At 42.7% G+C, this 15189-nt stretch overlaps 1 protein-coding gene across 1 annotated transcript; it reads left to right on the top strand.

Moving 5' to 3' along the window:
- Positions 1 to 7830: 7830 nt before the first annotated feature.
- Positions 7831 to 8766, top strand: LOC141148020 (olfactory receptor 1500-like). The gene has a single exon (XM_073635178.1). The coding sequence runs from the start codon at positions 7831 to 7833 to the stop codon at positions 8764 to 8766; it is 936 nt and encodes a 311-aa protein (XP_073491279.1).
- The last annotated feature ends 6423 nt before the right edge of the window (positions 8767 to 15189 follow it).

The raw sequence follows: 15189 nt of genomic DNA, 5'->3' as shown, positions 1-15189 counted from the left end.
ACAAAGATTTGAGTTTCAGTTTCATTTTCTAACAGCTTACAAACCCCTGCTAGCTGTTTACATTCGAGACCTGGAAGATCTGCCCTCCATATACTGTGTTGAGAAACTTATGAACTTTGAAAATTAAATAAAAAATTTCCCCAACCCTCATCGATTACAGAGATGAATGAGGCATTGTTTTAACCACTTCAGCCCCGGAAGAATTGGCTTCTCAATGACCAGAGCGCTTTTTGCGATATACGGCACTGCGTCACTTTAACTGACAATTGCACGGTCGTGCGACACTGTACCCAAACAAAATTGACGTCCCTTTTTCCCATAAATAGAGTTTTCTTTTGGTGGTATTTGATCATCTCTGCGGTTTTTATTTTTTGTGCTATAAACAAAAAAGAGGGAAAAAAACACAACATTTTGTACTTTTTGCTATAATAAATATCCCCATTTTTTTTTAAAAAAAGCTAATTTTTTCCTCAGTTTAGACCGATATGTATTCTACATGTTTTTGGTAATAATAATCGCAATAAGCGTATATTGATTGGTTTGCGCAAAAGTTTTAGCATCTACAAAATAGGGGATAGATTTATGGCATTTGTATTATTATTATTTTTTTACTAGTAATGGTGGTGATCTGCGATTTTTATCATGATTGCGACATTATGGCGGACACATCGGACACTTTTGACACATTTTTTGGACGATTGACAATTATACAGCGATCAGTGCTATAAAAATGCACTGATTACTGTATAAATGTCACTGGCAGGGAAGGGGTTAACACTAGGGGTGATCACGGGGTTAACTCTGTTCCCTGACTGTGTGTTCTAACTGTAGGGGGAGGGGACTGACTATAGGAGATGAGAGATTGTGGTTCCTAGCTATTAGTAACTCACGATCTGCATCTCCTCAGCTTACAGAACAGGGATTTGTGTGTTTACACACACACGTCCCTGTTCTGCCTCTCGTGCCCGCGATCACTCGTCATCACGACTGCCGGTCACGAGCATCTGCACCCCGGAGGCCTGCGCGCGCCTGCTATCCCGCTTAAAGAAGCCGACGTATAGCTACGATGACTCGTGGGATCGTGCCAACCTGCATAATGACGGCGGCTGGTCGGCAAGTGGTTAAAGCTCAATAAATGTATTTTTCCCCCATCTCACTGCATCTAACCCAGTGTTTCTCAACTCCAGTCCTCAAGGCGCCCCAACAGGTCATGTTTTCAAGATTTCCCTCAGATAAAACCGCACTTTACCATTTCCATCTTTTTACTTATCACCTATTTATCCATTTCATTACTTCTCAATCACATTCGGGTATGAGAAATTGTTATATTATTAAAAGGTGTTGCCCATGATGGCTAACTACGGACTTCATCCACACCTGAGTCATCAACTAATCATTCAGCCACATGAGCTTAACACTAGAGAGAGTATTTATTCGATTTCCTGCCTTGTGATTGTCAGCTATGAATAAGCACTAACGTTAGTGCGAAACGTCAGCTCTTTTGTCTGCTGTTATCTTTGATTTTGATGTGAATTTTCCCAATAAATAAGGCTATTTTTCAGTGCGGTTGTCCAGAATCAATTCCTGTTTATTGCTACTAGCAATTGCCAGCACCTACGGCTTCCGAACCGAGAGAGATTCTACTTTCTGTCTGTCAAAAACTCCTGGAGCGGTGATACTTCTCTTTCCATATTGCAACTTGTGCCCAGGTTTCTGTCCACCTGAAACCCGGACACAATATACCTCCAGTCCAGTCAGTTAAATCTGTCCCAGTGCAGTGAGGGAACTCAGTGGGTTATCCTCAGGAATTTATGTTGGCTGCACCTTGCTCTTACTGTTCTGTGTGCTCTCTGCTCTGCCTTTCACCCCTGTCGGCATTAGCTGCCCCCCCAGATTTGCAGTAATTGGTTGCTAGGACCCACGGTTTCCTAGCAACCAATGATGCTTTTGCACAGCACATGGGATTTTCCACTCCACCTCACAGATCTGCCCCCTAACTCCAGCCAGCTTCCAGCCTCCCACACATGCTTGCAGTAAGGGTCCTTTCACACATATGGACCGTTCCTTTCATCGGTTCAGTTCATCTGTTTTTTTATCCATTCAGTTCATCAGTTTTTCATCATTTTTTTTACATCCACTACCAATGCAAAAATGGAAGAAAAATGAACCATTTGTCAGTTAACATCCATTTTTCGTTTGATCCGTATTTTTGGCGGATGAAAAATAGAGCTTTCATCTGTTAAAAAAAACGGATGTTGATGGAAGAGGATGAAAACGGATGAAAATAGATGATCATCCGTTGTCATCTGTTTTTCCATAGGAATGCATTGATGTCTGTTTTTTATCCATCAATGGATGGATGAAAAATGCATGATTGGTCCGTATGTGTGAAAGGGGCCTAAGGCATTAGACAATCTTATAGAAGAGGGCAGGGGGTGATGTTATATGGAGGTGGTCTCTCTCTAAAGAAAGGGAAGGGGCACTGATATAAAGGCACTGTGAGATAATGGGGGTTTCTAATGGGGGATGCTGACAGCTGATCTAATGCTAACCAATCATTAGATCAGCAATCAGCTCCCCCTATTAGAAACCCCCATTATATCACAGTTCCTTTATATTAGCACCCCCCATTAGGTCAGTGTCCCCTATAATAGCGACCCTCCCTTACAGACCAATGGTTAGTCTCTAGGAGGGGGTTCGTTGATATAAAGGGGCTCTGATCTAAAAAAAAATTGCTGTGGGCCGCTAAAGTGTTTGGGTTTGGCTGCAAGAAAAGGTGGCAACCTTACTAACCCACCCCCTGTCCATCCTCCCAGGTATTACGTTTTATTAACCTGGTGAAGTCAGTGCTGTGTCCCCCCATTCAGGTTCCTTACTGACATCATTTCCACCTGCAGAGACCACTAGTCCAGCACCGCACATTAATCTTCGCTGGATGTTCCCCTTCACTTCCACTCGTTTGACATCAGTCTTGACATCAGTCTTCTTCTGGATCCCAAGAGTACCCCTTCACTGGCCGTCCAATGGGAATTGTCCATGTCACACAGTCAGTGACATGGACACCTGGAAGAAGGACCACTAGTCCAGCACCGCACATTAATCTTCGCTGGATGTTCCCCTTCACTTCCACTCGCTTGACATCAGTCTTCTTCTGGATCCCAAGAGTACCCCTTCACTGGCCGTCCAATGGGAATTGTCCATGTCACACAGTCAGTGACATGGACACCTGGAAGAAGGACCTATGCAGGAAATAAACAGGGAAGAAGGAACCGGCACTAGATGATTATGTGACTGTGGCTTAAGTGAAATCAGTGATGCAGCTTTGTTTTTTTACTCAGTAATCAGAAAAAAGGGGGTATGGGGGAGAATTGGTATTTTTATCCTAATGCTTTGCTTTAAAGTGATTTGATTGCTTGTTCAGAATATGTAAATACTTTAAGGTACATGATCTGGGCCCAGGTTCACTTTAACATATTATTATTATATAACTATACTGTAACTATATTTAGAATATTCAAGAATATTTTTAATTATATATACAAGGTGCCCCAAAAATGTACACATAATTTGAATGGATCATACAGTAGTATTTATTACCATACAACTTTCACATTTTTTAATAAAATAGTAATTGTACTTTTTTAAACTTAGCACCTGCTTCAATTACCTGCCACTAGGGATGAGCCCGATGTTCGAGTTGGACACTAACATGAAAAACCAGAAGTGCTAATTTTAAAGGCTTATATGCAAATTATTGCCATAAAAAGTGTTTGGGGACCCGGGTCCTGCCCCAGGGGACATGTATCAATGCTAAACAAAGTTTTAAAAACTGACATTTTTCAGGAGCGGTGATTTTAATAATGCTTAAAGTGAAACAATAAAAATGTAATATTTATTTAAATATCATGCCTGGGGGGTGTCTATAGTATGCCTGTAAAGTAGCGCATCTTTACCATGTTTAGAACAATACCACAGAAAAATGACATTTCTAAAGGAAAAAAAGGAATGTAAAACTGCTTGCGGCTGTAATGTATTGTCGGGTCTTGGCAATATACATAAACATTATTGCAAAAAACAGCATGGGTCCCCCCAGTCCATTACCAGGCCATTTGGGTCTGGTATGGATATTAAGGGGAACCCCACACCAAAATGTAAAAAAAATGGCGTAGGGTCCTCCCCAAAATCCATACCAGGCCCTTCACGTTGCCTTTTAAGAGGCGGCTCGCGGGCGCGCCCGCCGGCAGCTCCATAACCGTGATCGCGGGTCCCGCTGACTCGATGTCTGCGGGCACACCCGCGATCGTCTCATGGTGAGGAAGAACGGGGAGATGCCAATGTAAACAAGCATCTCCCCGTTCTGCCTAATGACACTGACACTGATCATGCTCCCTGTAATCGGGAGCGGTGATCAGTGATGTCTCACACACAGCCCCTCCCCCCACAGTTAGAATCACTCCCTAGGACACACTTAACCCCTACAGCGCCACCTAGTGGTTAACCCCTACACTGCGTCCAACAGACCGAGAAAAAAAAAGAAAATTGAATTTTAACGGAAAAAAACTCTGCCTCATGTGACGTCACATAACATCAGAGGGGGCGGGGTCACCCGTTTACGTCACCAGGTGGCCCCCGCACTCAGCTATATAACAGCTGTCAATGCAGAAAGCCTGCAATCAGCGGGAGCCTCCCATGGAGGCGGAGCTTTATTCCGTTTTTTTTTTCTCGGTCCGTTGGACGCTGTGATCGAGGATGAATGGACATCACGGGACTTTTTTTTTTCTTTTTTAATAAAGGAATTGTCCCAAACTGTCTACAGTCATTTTTACAATTTTGACACTTTTTTTGGTGAATGTGTAGGGGTACAATGTACCCGATACCCATTCACATAAGGGGGGCCAGGATCTGGGGGTCCCCTTGTTTAAAGGGGCTTCCAGATTCCGATAAGCCCCCACCCACAGACCCCCCCAACTAACAGGCAAGGGTTGTGGGGAAGAAGCCCTTGTCCCCAACAACATGGGGACAAGGTGTTTTGGGGGGACCCCAAAGCATCCTCCCCATGTTGAGGGCATGTGGCCTGGTACAGTTCAGAAGGGGTGTGCTCTCTTGTCTCCCCCCTTTTCCTGAGGCCTGCCAGGTTGCGTGCTTAGATAAGGGTCTGGTATGGATTTTGGGGGGATCCCTATGCCATTTTTGAAAAAAATTTGGATTGGGGTTCCTCTTAATATTCACACCTGACCTGAAGGGCCTCGTATGGATTTTGGGGGGACCCCCACGCAATTTAAAAAAAAAAAGTATATTCTTTTATATTTTGGTGCGGGGTTCCCCTTAATATTCATACCAGACCCAAAGAGCCTGGTAATGGACTGGGGGGCATACTAAGGGGACCCCCCAGGCACGATATTTAAAGGAATATTTCATTTTTATTATTTCACTTTAAGAATTATTAAAATCACTGCTCCTGAAAAAAACTGCAGTTTTTAAAACTTTTTTTGCATTAATACATGTCCCCTGGAGCAGTACCCGGGTCCCCAAACACTTTTTATGGCAATAACTTGCATATAAGCCTTTAAAATTAGCACTTTTGATTTTTCATGTTCGTTTCCCATAGGCTCCCATAGGCATTGCTGTTCGCAATGGTGCAAAGCGAATCGGGGGGGGGGGGGGGGGGGGGGTGTTCGGCTCATCCCTACCTGCCACAAATGCACTGACTGGGCACCTCAGAATCTGGACATTATAGAGGAACTTCATGTTAATTTACCAGGAGTGATGGTGTGGTGCGACTTGTCAGCTTATGGAATAATTTAACCGTTCCTTTTTTATGGTAACGTAACTGGTGCCTGTTACTTGAGTTTGCTGCTGGAATCTGTCATGTAATGTATTCTTTTATTTCCAACAAAATGGGGCACTCCCACACTACCATCGTTATGTAAGGGCCTATCTTGATAAGAATCTGCTAAACAGATGTATTGTGTGAAGAGGTTTAGCTGAAAACCTTCTCCCATTGGACTTTTTCCTGATGGGAATTTCTAAAAGATAAAGTTTATGCTACAAAACCAACAACTATTGATGAATTAAGAGTAGCCATTGAAAGAGAATGTGCCCAAATAGCAAACAAAATGATTCTCAATGTTTGTGATTCTATGCTTGGCCTTATCAGCAATGCCTGGACCAGATTGGTCATCAGTTTGACAACAGGTGATAAGTATAAAAAAGTAAATTTATGTATTTTATTTTAAAATTTGAAAGTAAACTGTATGGTTATAAATACTGGCTTTATAACCATTTAAATTGTGTATACATTTTTTGGGACAATATATTTATATATTTGCAATTTACAGCAATTATTGGTCAAATCCTTTTTGTACTCTTTGCGGATATGGCCTTAATACTCTAATCCATTCTTTCATAAAATTTTTTTTTTATCTTCACCATTTACATATATAAATTTACTATGGCCTTCATAATACTATTTTTTTAGTATAGCTACAATATAAGAACATTAGGAAAAATCCATAATATGTGTTTATTTACAGTGGGAATAAAGTAAATTTTTTTTATATGTGCATATAAATAAAATGTTCCACAACATGTCAGCATGAAAACTGAATATTTATTCATCTGAATCTGCAGTGTTTTTAAAAAAAAATAAATGGTGTCAACGTTGATCGTAATCATATTTTATTCCTTCTTACAAAGGAAGAGCGGTTTTGATGAAGAATTTGAAGAATATTTAACCTCCCTGGCGGTATTCCTGAGTGTGGCTCGGGGTGGATTTTCAGTACCAAAAGTGGTAACCCCGAGCCAGACTCGGGATCGCATCGCAGGATCCAGGAAGAGCTTACTTACCTTGTCCCCAGGATCCTGCGATGTCTCCCCACAGTGTGAGCGGCTCGACCTCCGCTCGATCTATCACTGTGCCCGGGCTCCGTTCCCTGCGAGTGTTGCGACGCACAGGGACGGAGAACGGCGCCAAATTCAAAAAGTAAAACACACAATACATATACAGTACACTGTAATCTTACAGATTACATTACTGTATCAATTTATTTCAACTCCCTTTTGTCCCTAGTGTCCTGCATGCAGTTTTATATTATAAAAACTGTTCTTTTTGCCTGGAAACTGTAGATTGTCCATAGCAGCCAAAACCATCCCTTTACATCAAAAGCAGGTTTAGACCAGCTAGAAAAAAGCTATAATAAATTAGAATCACTTGCAGAATTAAGCGATAGTGATTTGTGGGATAATTCGTCATCAAACACTGAAAGTAATGATGGCGACAATTCTGCAACTGAGCAAATTTCAGTGTTTTTGATTTGATTACATTATTGAATAATTTTTATTATTTTATTATTTGTTATAATTATTTATAGTTATTTATTATATTATAATTTATGATTTCGTGTTTCAAACTTTATCGTACCCGGGATTTCTACTAGACTCTTGTTTGGACAGATTTAAGTGAGTTATTCCTAAGAATTACAGGCCTACAGTATAAAACGCCAAATTTTCATGCAAAATAATTGTACCGCTTTCAGCATCAAAAATCTGAAATAATCATACCGCCAGGGAGGTTAAAGGGTTTCAGACTGCACCATAATAATAATAATTCTTCAACTTTTTGTTACCAGGGAGGCGTTTATTTAAAATACCAAAAATTTTAAACTTTGTCATAATAATTTTATATGTATGTATAATTAAAATGTGTCATAGCATGTCAGCATGAAAAGAGAACACTGAATCATCTGAACCTGCAGTCCTCTACCAAATAAACCGTGGCATTTTTGATGATAATCATATTTTACTTTTTCTTACAAAAGAAGAGCCGTTTGGATGGACAACTATACAGAATCTAAAGTGTTTCAGATTGTGCCATTTTTCTTTAAAACAGAATATAAACTATACGTTTTTGGTATTTTACTTTCAATATATTTCACATGTCTGTTAATAAATATAATTATCATCACAGTGATATATATTGATGACCATTTACACACCCCCATGTATCTGTTTCTCTGTAATTTATCCATTATAGATATTTGCTTTATAACAGTCGCTGTTCCCAAACTTCTACATATGTTACTAACTGACAATAATACAATATCATTTACTCAATGCTTTACTCAGTTCTACTTTTACTTATTATTTGGCACCAGTGAAGATGTTCTTTTATTCATTATGGCATATGACCGATATGTTGCTATTTGTAAGCCTTTACACTATCACCAAATTTTGGGGAGAAAAAATAGTTTGATATTAATTGCAGTCACCTGGATCTTCACTTGTACAAATTCTCTATTGATAACAAAGGCAGCGTTAACTATGTCGTTTTGCAATTCAAAAATAATTCATCAACTTTTCTGCGATGTTAAAGCTTTGATCAAGATTTCATGTGCGGGAATGGAAATGTTCTTCATGTTGCTTTACCCGGAGCTGTTGTTGTTTGGCGTTGTTCCATTTTTGTGCAGTGTAATGTCTTATGTAAAAATAATTGCCATTATCTTAAATATTAATTCAAGAGATGGAAAGAGAAAACTCTTCTCCACCTGCTCATCCCACCTCGCCGTAATCCTCCTCTACTATGCAAACTCAGCATCAGTGGTACTGATTCCACAATCTCGGTACTCAGAGGTCTTAGAGCAAATCTGCACTGTGCTATACACAGCAGTAACACCCATGGTAAACCCTCTGATTTACACCATACGTAATAAAGACGTCAAAAGAGCCCTGATGAGATTGGTGAAGAGCAAGATAACTCTGAAGCCTTAAAAATATTTAAAATAGGGGGCGTGGCCTGGACATGACTGACTAAGGACGCAATTTACTAGAGCTCCCGGCCCCATCCCGGCTAGCCCGAGCCAACTCTGATCCCACTCCACCCCACCAGGCACGGTATGTACCCCAAGAGGAGGAGAACTAAGGGGAAACCTAAAGTGCCCAGGATCGGTAACACCGGAGGAAATATAGAACAATTCCTCATACAGCCCCAGCCTGAGTCCCCTGCTTCCAAGATGGCGGAGCCGCGTGTAGCGGCGGAATCATCACAGGGAGTAGATGACCGGCCGGCGTCCCCCGCAGCATCGATGGAGTCAGACTCCTTCTCTGACACTCCAGCGGCTCTACAGTCGGGAACACAGACAGCGCTGCTCGGGCTGCGTGACACAGGCGGAGAGGCAGAGCTGTGGGCATTGCTAAAAGCCCTTCCAACTAAACAGGACATTAAATCCCTCATAACAAGGATCGAGACACAGCACCGCAAGGAGATACAGGAGGTAAGAGAGGAGCTGCAGACATTATCTACTAGGCTGTCAGCAGGGGAGACCTCAGTAGCAGACCTTGAGCACAGAGTTGCAGACTTGGAACACCTACAAGAGGCCCATATAGATGCAGCAACCATGCTCCAGCTACACATGGAGGAAATGGAAGACAGGAGTATGCGGAACAACCTGCGCCTCAGAGGTCTTCCTGAGGCTACAGGCTCCGAGGACCTCGCTGCCACCGCGGCAGACATCTTCCATAAACTCCCGGGTGATACGCTCCCCCAAAGGCTGGAATTTGACCGCATTCATAGGGCATTAGGCCCTCGTTCAGCAGACCCCAACAGACCTAGGGACGTTATTTGCCACCTGCATCACTACTCCCATAAAGAAAGCATAATCCGCAGGGCGTGGGAGGCCAGGGAGATAGACTTTGATGGTGCACATATTAAAATTCTTCCAGATGTTTCCCGGGCTACGCTGTACAGAAGGTCTATGCTTCGCCCGGTCCTAGATCTAGCCCGCCAACATGCAGCTACCTACTGCTGGGGGTACCCTTTGTCAGTCCTCTTCAAAAAGGACCAGCACACCTTTACCCTACGCTCCCCAAGGGACCTACTGGCTCTCTTTGATTTCTTGGGGGTGCAACCGGTTAGGGTCCAGAACTGGCTCATTTTCATCCCTCAACAGGGTGGCCGTTCGGGACCGGACACCTCGCGGAGCAACACCCAATCCAGACCACAGAGGCAGCGTCGAAGATCCAGGGCACCCACGCCAGATGGCACACGTGAAGCCTAAAGAGAACCGTTCTTACCCAGAGGTAGCTACAAATTTATACTCCTGAAATGACATTTATTTTAGAACAACCTCTCCTTGCTACTTAGCAATCTTCAGGATTTTTTCCAGAGTTCATTTGCAGCAAAGAACCGGACGAGCTGAGCCTCGAACTTCAATTTTTGTTCCCCCCCCTCTGCCCTGTGACGTCTATGACGCCTGTGAACTTCAAAAAGCGATTCCTCAGACGCTAGCTGAAACGTTATAGATGGACAGTACACAAGGATAGCGGAACACAGCGTTATTACATTTACCTCCTAAAGGAATATCGCATGAGATATCCTCTCCGTCTATTACACAGACAACGGTGGAAAGAAGGGTCATTGAAAACCACACACATTGCGGTTAGGTTGGTGGAGAGGTCTCAGTGATATGACTATATCTATGGAAACTTTGGGACCCATAGAAGTAAGAGAGACCTATGCTGCTGACCGATATGACGTGGGCGGCCCGGGGTGATGCGGGGGCGGGGACGGGGGACCCGACTCCCTGTGTATTAAAGAGGGGAGAGAGTCTCTTGTTCCTAAGTTCCTCTGCCTAAGTTTTTGAAAAAATGTTGCTAAGGTTTGTCTTTTATTGAATGTAACTCAGTACCGCTAAACGTAAGCCTTGTTGAAATGATAAATAAATGTTGGTACTAGCTTTCCCGACTTCATGTCATTCATGAACTAGATAAGAAGCTTAATGGGATCAACTGACAGTTTAGAATTATTAGAAATGTTTTATGTGTTTATTGCTCCTGTGGCCTCCGGCCGGTGGCGCGTTCGAGCACTCTCTTCTGATCGGTCTCAAACAGAGGGCCGGGCCCCTATGGGCCGGTGGAACAAAGGTGCAGCAAGGAAATGATTTTGAGTTTATGCCACCCCCATTTTTCCCTCTTTCTGTGAGATTTGGAAGAGAGGGTTGGAGTGAACCTGACCGGGGATAAGTGGTATGGAGGGTGAAGTCCCATTAGTGAGGAGTTTACCACAGCCCCGAAACTACAGATTGTAAGGCTGGGCTGGACGGGCCAGGGTGGGAGCACCCCCTTGCGGCTTAGACCAGTCACTCCCCCAAATAGGCCAGCACAACTTTAGTCCAACAACGGACGAGTTGTGCACCTGCAAGTTGGATACTTGCTAATACTAGTAGTGTTACTGCCCCCCTATCCCCCCAAAGTTTTATTAGTTCTTACTTCTTTTTTATTTTTAATCTGTCTGGTTTTTCAGCTCTTGTTAAACACCTTTTTACGGTGGTATAGCGGCACCCACACAAGGGACACATCAATAGAGACGAGCCTGAGGGCCTTTACTAAGTGGACGCCTTGCTGTATTTTCCCACCGGTACCCTTTTCCATCCATCCCCCCTACTGGTCCTTTCCTACTATTTTCCCACCCCCTCTCTGTTTCCTGCGGTAGCCCTGGTTGATGATGGACAGCCTAAAGGTATATTCCATCAATGCGAAAGGCCTAAATATACCAGAGAAATGACGCATGCTCATGAATGATTTAAGACAGGAAAAGGTAGACGTAGCCTTCATTCAAGAAACTCACTTTAAGGAAGACAGGCTCCCGATCCTCAATAATAAGTTTTTCCCTTTAACATACCATTCTACCAAAAAAACTAAATCCAGAGGAGTTTCAATCTTGTTGTCCGGGAGACTACCTTGGACCCTACAAAACTCCATGCTAGACAAGGAGGGGCGCTTTGCATTTATCAAGGGTCTCATAGGTGACGTACAATTGACATTAGCGACTATATATGCCCCCAACGAGCACCAGGACACTTTTCTAAGACGCACCCTATCCAAACTATCTGACTTCAAAGAAGGCCTCCTGATACTTGGGGTGGACTTTAACACTCCCCTAATCCCAGCGGTAGATACTTCCTCGGGTACCTCTTCCATTCCAACGAGTACTCGAAAACGTATTGCCCAAACCTTACATGGGTCCCAGTTGATTGACATGTGACGTCTTCAACATTCGGGAGAGAGGGACTATATGTTCTACTCCCCCCCCATAAACTATATACAAGAATAGATTACTTTCTAATCCCTCACCGCCAACTCCATGAGGTACAGAGTTCCTCTATTGGCCTGCGGACGTGGTCTGACCATGCCCCCATCTTTCTGACATATGCACTTTCCAATACCCCTCACATAAAACACGCATTTGGCGTTTAAACGAAAGTCTTCTGCAAAGGCCAGAAGTACTGGAAGAAGTTAATAAAGAATTAACCTGTTAATTTCAAACAAATACCACTGTAGACAGTAGCCTGGGGATAATATGGGAGGCCCATAAAGCGGTAATAAGGGGAATTCTTATAAAACACGGGGCTCGTATTAAGAGGGAAAGAGAAGGACAATTAGGGCGGCTTCTATCCACACTAAACACAGTAGAACTGCAACATAAACTCTCCGCTAGCCCCCTTCTAGAAGCGGAACTGGCTTTGCTTCGCAATCAAATTAACGACATCCTTGGCTACAGAGCCAAAGCGGCGCTACAAAGATGCCGCCATACGGCATACGAATCTGGGAACAAATGTGGGAAGGTGTTGGCAAGAGCAGTTAGGGACGCTAAAACACAAACGTACATCCCCCACATGAGGACCCCAAATGGATCCAAAGTCAGCCTACCAAACCAGATATCTCAAGTTTTCAGAGATTACTATGAAACCCTATACAATTTACCGACCCCATCAAATTCCTCTTCAATAATGGAGGAATACATAACCTCCGCTCAAATGCCCACACTGACTTCCGAGGACAAAGCCGACTTAGATACCCCGATCACTGCAGAAGAGTTGGAATTAGCAATTAGCTCAACCAAACCAGGTAAAGCCCCAAGCCCGGACGGGTTCACCCTCCAATATTATAAGACCCTTCTCCCGACTCTTAGCCCCCATAGGGTAAAGTTTTACAATGACCTGGGACAGACAGCGACCCTCATCAAAGACACTCTAGGAGCACATATTACCGTAATACCGAAAGACGGTAAGGACCCGACCATATGTAGTAACTACAGGCCCATTTCCCTTTTAAACAGTGATCTTAAACTGTTCACTAAAATTTTAGCGACTCGACTAGCCCGACATATGCAAAAACGAATTCATCTAGATCAAGTGGGGTTTATCCCCACAAGGGAAGCCAGGGACAGCACAACAAAAGTACTGAATCTTATTCATATAGCTAATCAGACTCATATACCATCTATTTTTGTCAACACCGACGCTGAAAAGACGTTTGACCGAGTCCACTGGCCTTACATGTTTGCGGTCCTCAGACACATTGGGCTAGGGGAAATTATGATTAAGTGGATTACCCAAATCTACTCAACTCCTACTGCACAGGTCAAAATGAATGGCATCCTGTCAGACCCCTTTCAGATTAAAAACGGAACCAGGCAGGGCTGCCCACTATCTCCCCTCTTATTCGCCCTATCCCTAGAGCCATTTCTATGCAAGATCAGACTGAACCCAGATATTCAAGGCCTTTTGGTTGGGGACAATCACTATAAAGTATCAGCTTTTGTTGATGATCTACTCTTCTCCCTCACAAATCCATTGATCTCACTCCCGAATCTCCTCCGTGAATTCTACATATATGGAACTATCTCTAATTTGAAAATTAATTATACGAAATCAGAAGCGATGGGGGTTGGGATAACACCTACCCTCTTGTCCACTCTTCAATCTAGTTTTAATTTTAAATGGATATCCTCTGCCCTCACATACCTAGGTACCTTAGTCCCAGCTGATTTAACTCGCACTTTCGACCTAAACTTTCCTCCCCTACTGCTCAAGACTCAAGCCCTGCTGGACTCATGGCAAAAAGGCCTGCATTCATGGTTTGGCAGATGTAACTTGATCAAAATGTGTATTCTACCAGAGAAATCATTCAGAAATTTACAGAATACCGTATCCTGAATGATCCGGCCTTCTTCTTATAACATGTCTCTACCATGTCGGCAAAACTATACAAGAGGTCGATTGTGCGTCACCTATTAAATGCTGCCAAAGCTTGTATTCCACTTCATTGGAAAAGCCAAACACCACCAACAGTAGCAAACTGGATTCAGAGGGTAGAAGATATCAGTAGGCTAGAAGACCTGGTGCTTTCTGCGACACACCAACAAGAAAAATATGACAAGACATGGGCAATGTGGAAACACTTCATCCTCTCCCCAGAGGGTATTGCTCTCAGAGCTTCCTGATAGAACTGACACCTTAATGCATTAGGCCTTTGGGCTGTCTTGAATCAACCAGGGCCCTAACCTGTCCCACTCTCATAACCCAACCTCTGCTTCCCTCTATTCATTTTAGCCCCCCCCCCCCCCTTCCTCCCATGTCACCCCTCCCCCCCCCTTCTTTTTACCTTCCTTTCCTTTGGTTGTTAATGCAAGCGCACATATAGTACACCAGCTGGAGGATGGAGATGGAAATGGGAAGAGGGAATAGGTTAGTAAAATGTGTAACGTGTATGTAGAAGTAGGAGTCCTAGGGCTCTTTACCTTACCCCCTGGATAAATACTCATACATAGGTAAGGTTTATATCACTGTGTACTGTACTTCATCATCTCCTATCAACATAACAGAGATACAATATCGGTAATGAAAATGTATGATCACATATATATATATGAAACCTGTTGCTCCTTCTATCCATGTAATCGTTTCTTACGGTGTTGCTGTGTGCTTGTATTGCATTGTTTTTGCCCACGTGGGGCATTAATAAAAAACATTTATATTTGAAAAAAAAAATTAAAAATACAGTATTAAAAAAATTATAAGCTGAAAAAAATGAAATAAACTATTATTTGTAGTATTACTATAGAGCTTTTACATTTTATTATTACATAGTCTGGCTGAAAAAGAGACACAAGTCTATCTAGTTCAACCAATAAAAGAATAAAAAAAAAAAGAAAAAGATATTTATACAGTATATACATATGTACTGTATACATGAATAGTCCTATATATACACAATCCTATACCCAGTTGATCCAGAGGAAGGCAAAAGAAAACCCAACAAAGCAATATTACAGCACCAACCTATTTTTCAGTGTTTTCAAATTTTGGGCAATTGCAAGTCAGGCATATAAGTTTAGCATAATGTGATGGACAA

This window comes from Aquarana catesbeiana, linkage group LG06, assembly GCF_042186555.1.
Source record: "Aquarana catesbeiana isolate 2022-GZ linkage group LG06, ASM4218655v1, whole genome shotgun sequence".
Taxonomy (NCBI): domain Eukaryota; kingdom Metazoa; phylum Chordata; class Amphibia; order Anura; family Ranidae; genus Aquarana; species Aquarana catesbeiana.
The sequence above is the reverse complement of the archived record's forward strand: the minus strand, read 5'-3'. Positions and strand labels throughout refer to the sequence as shown.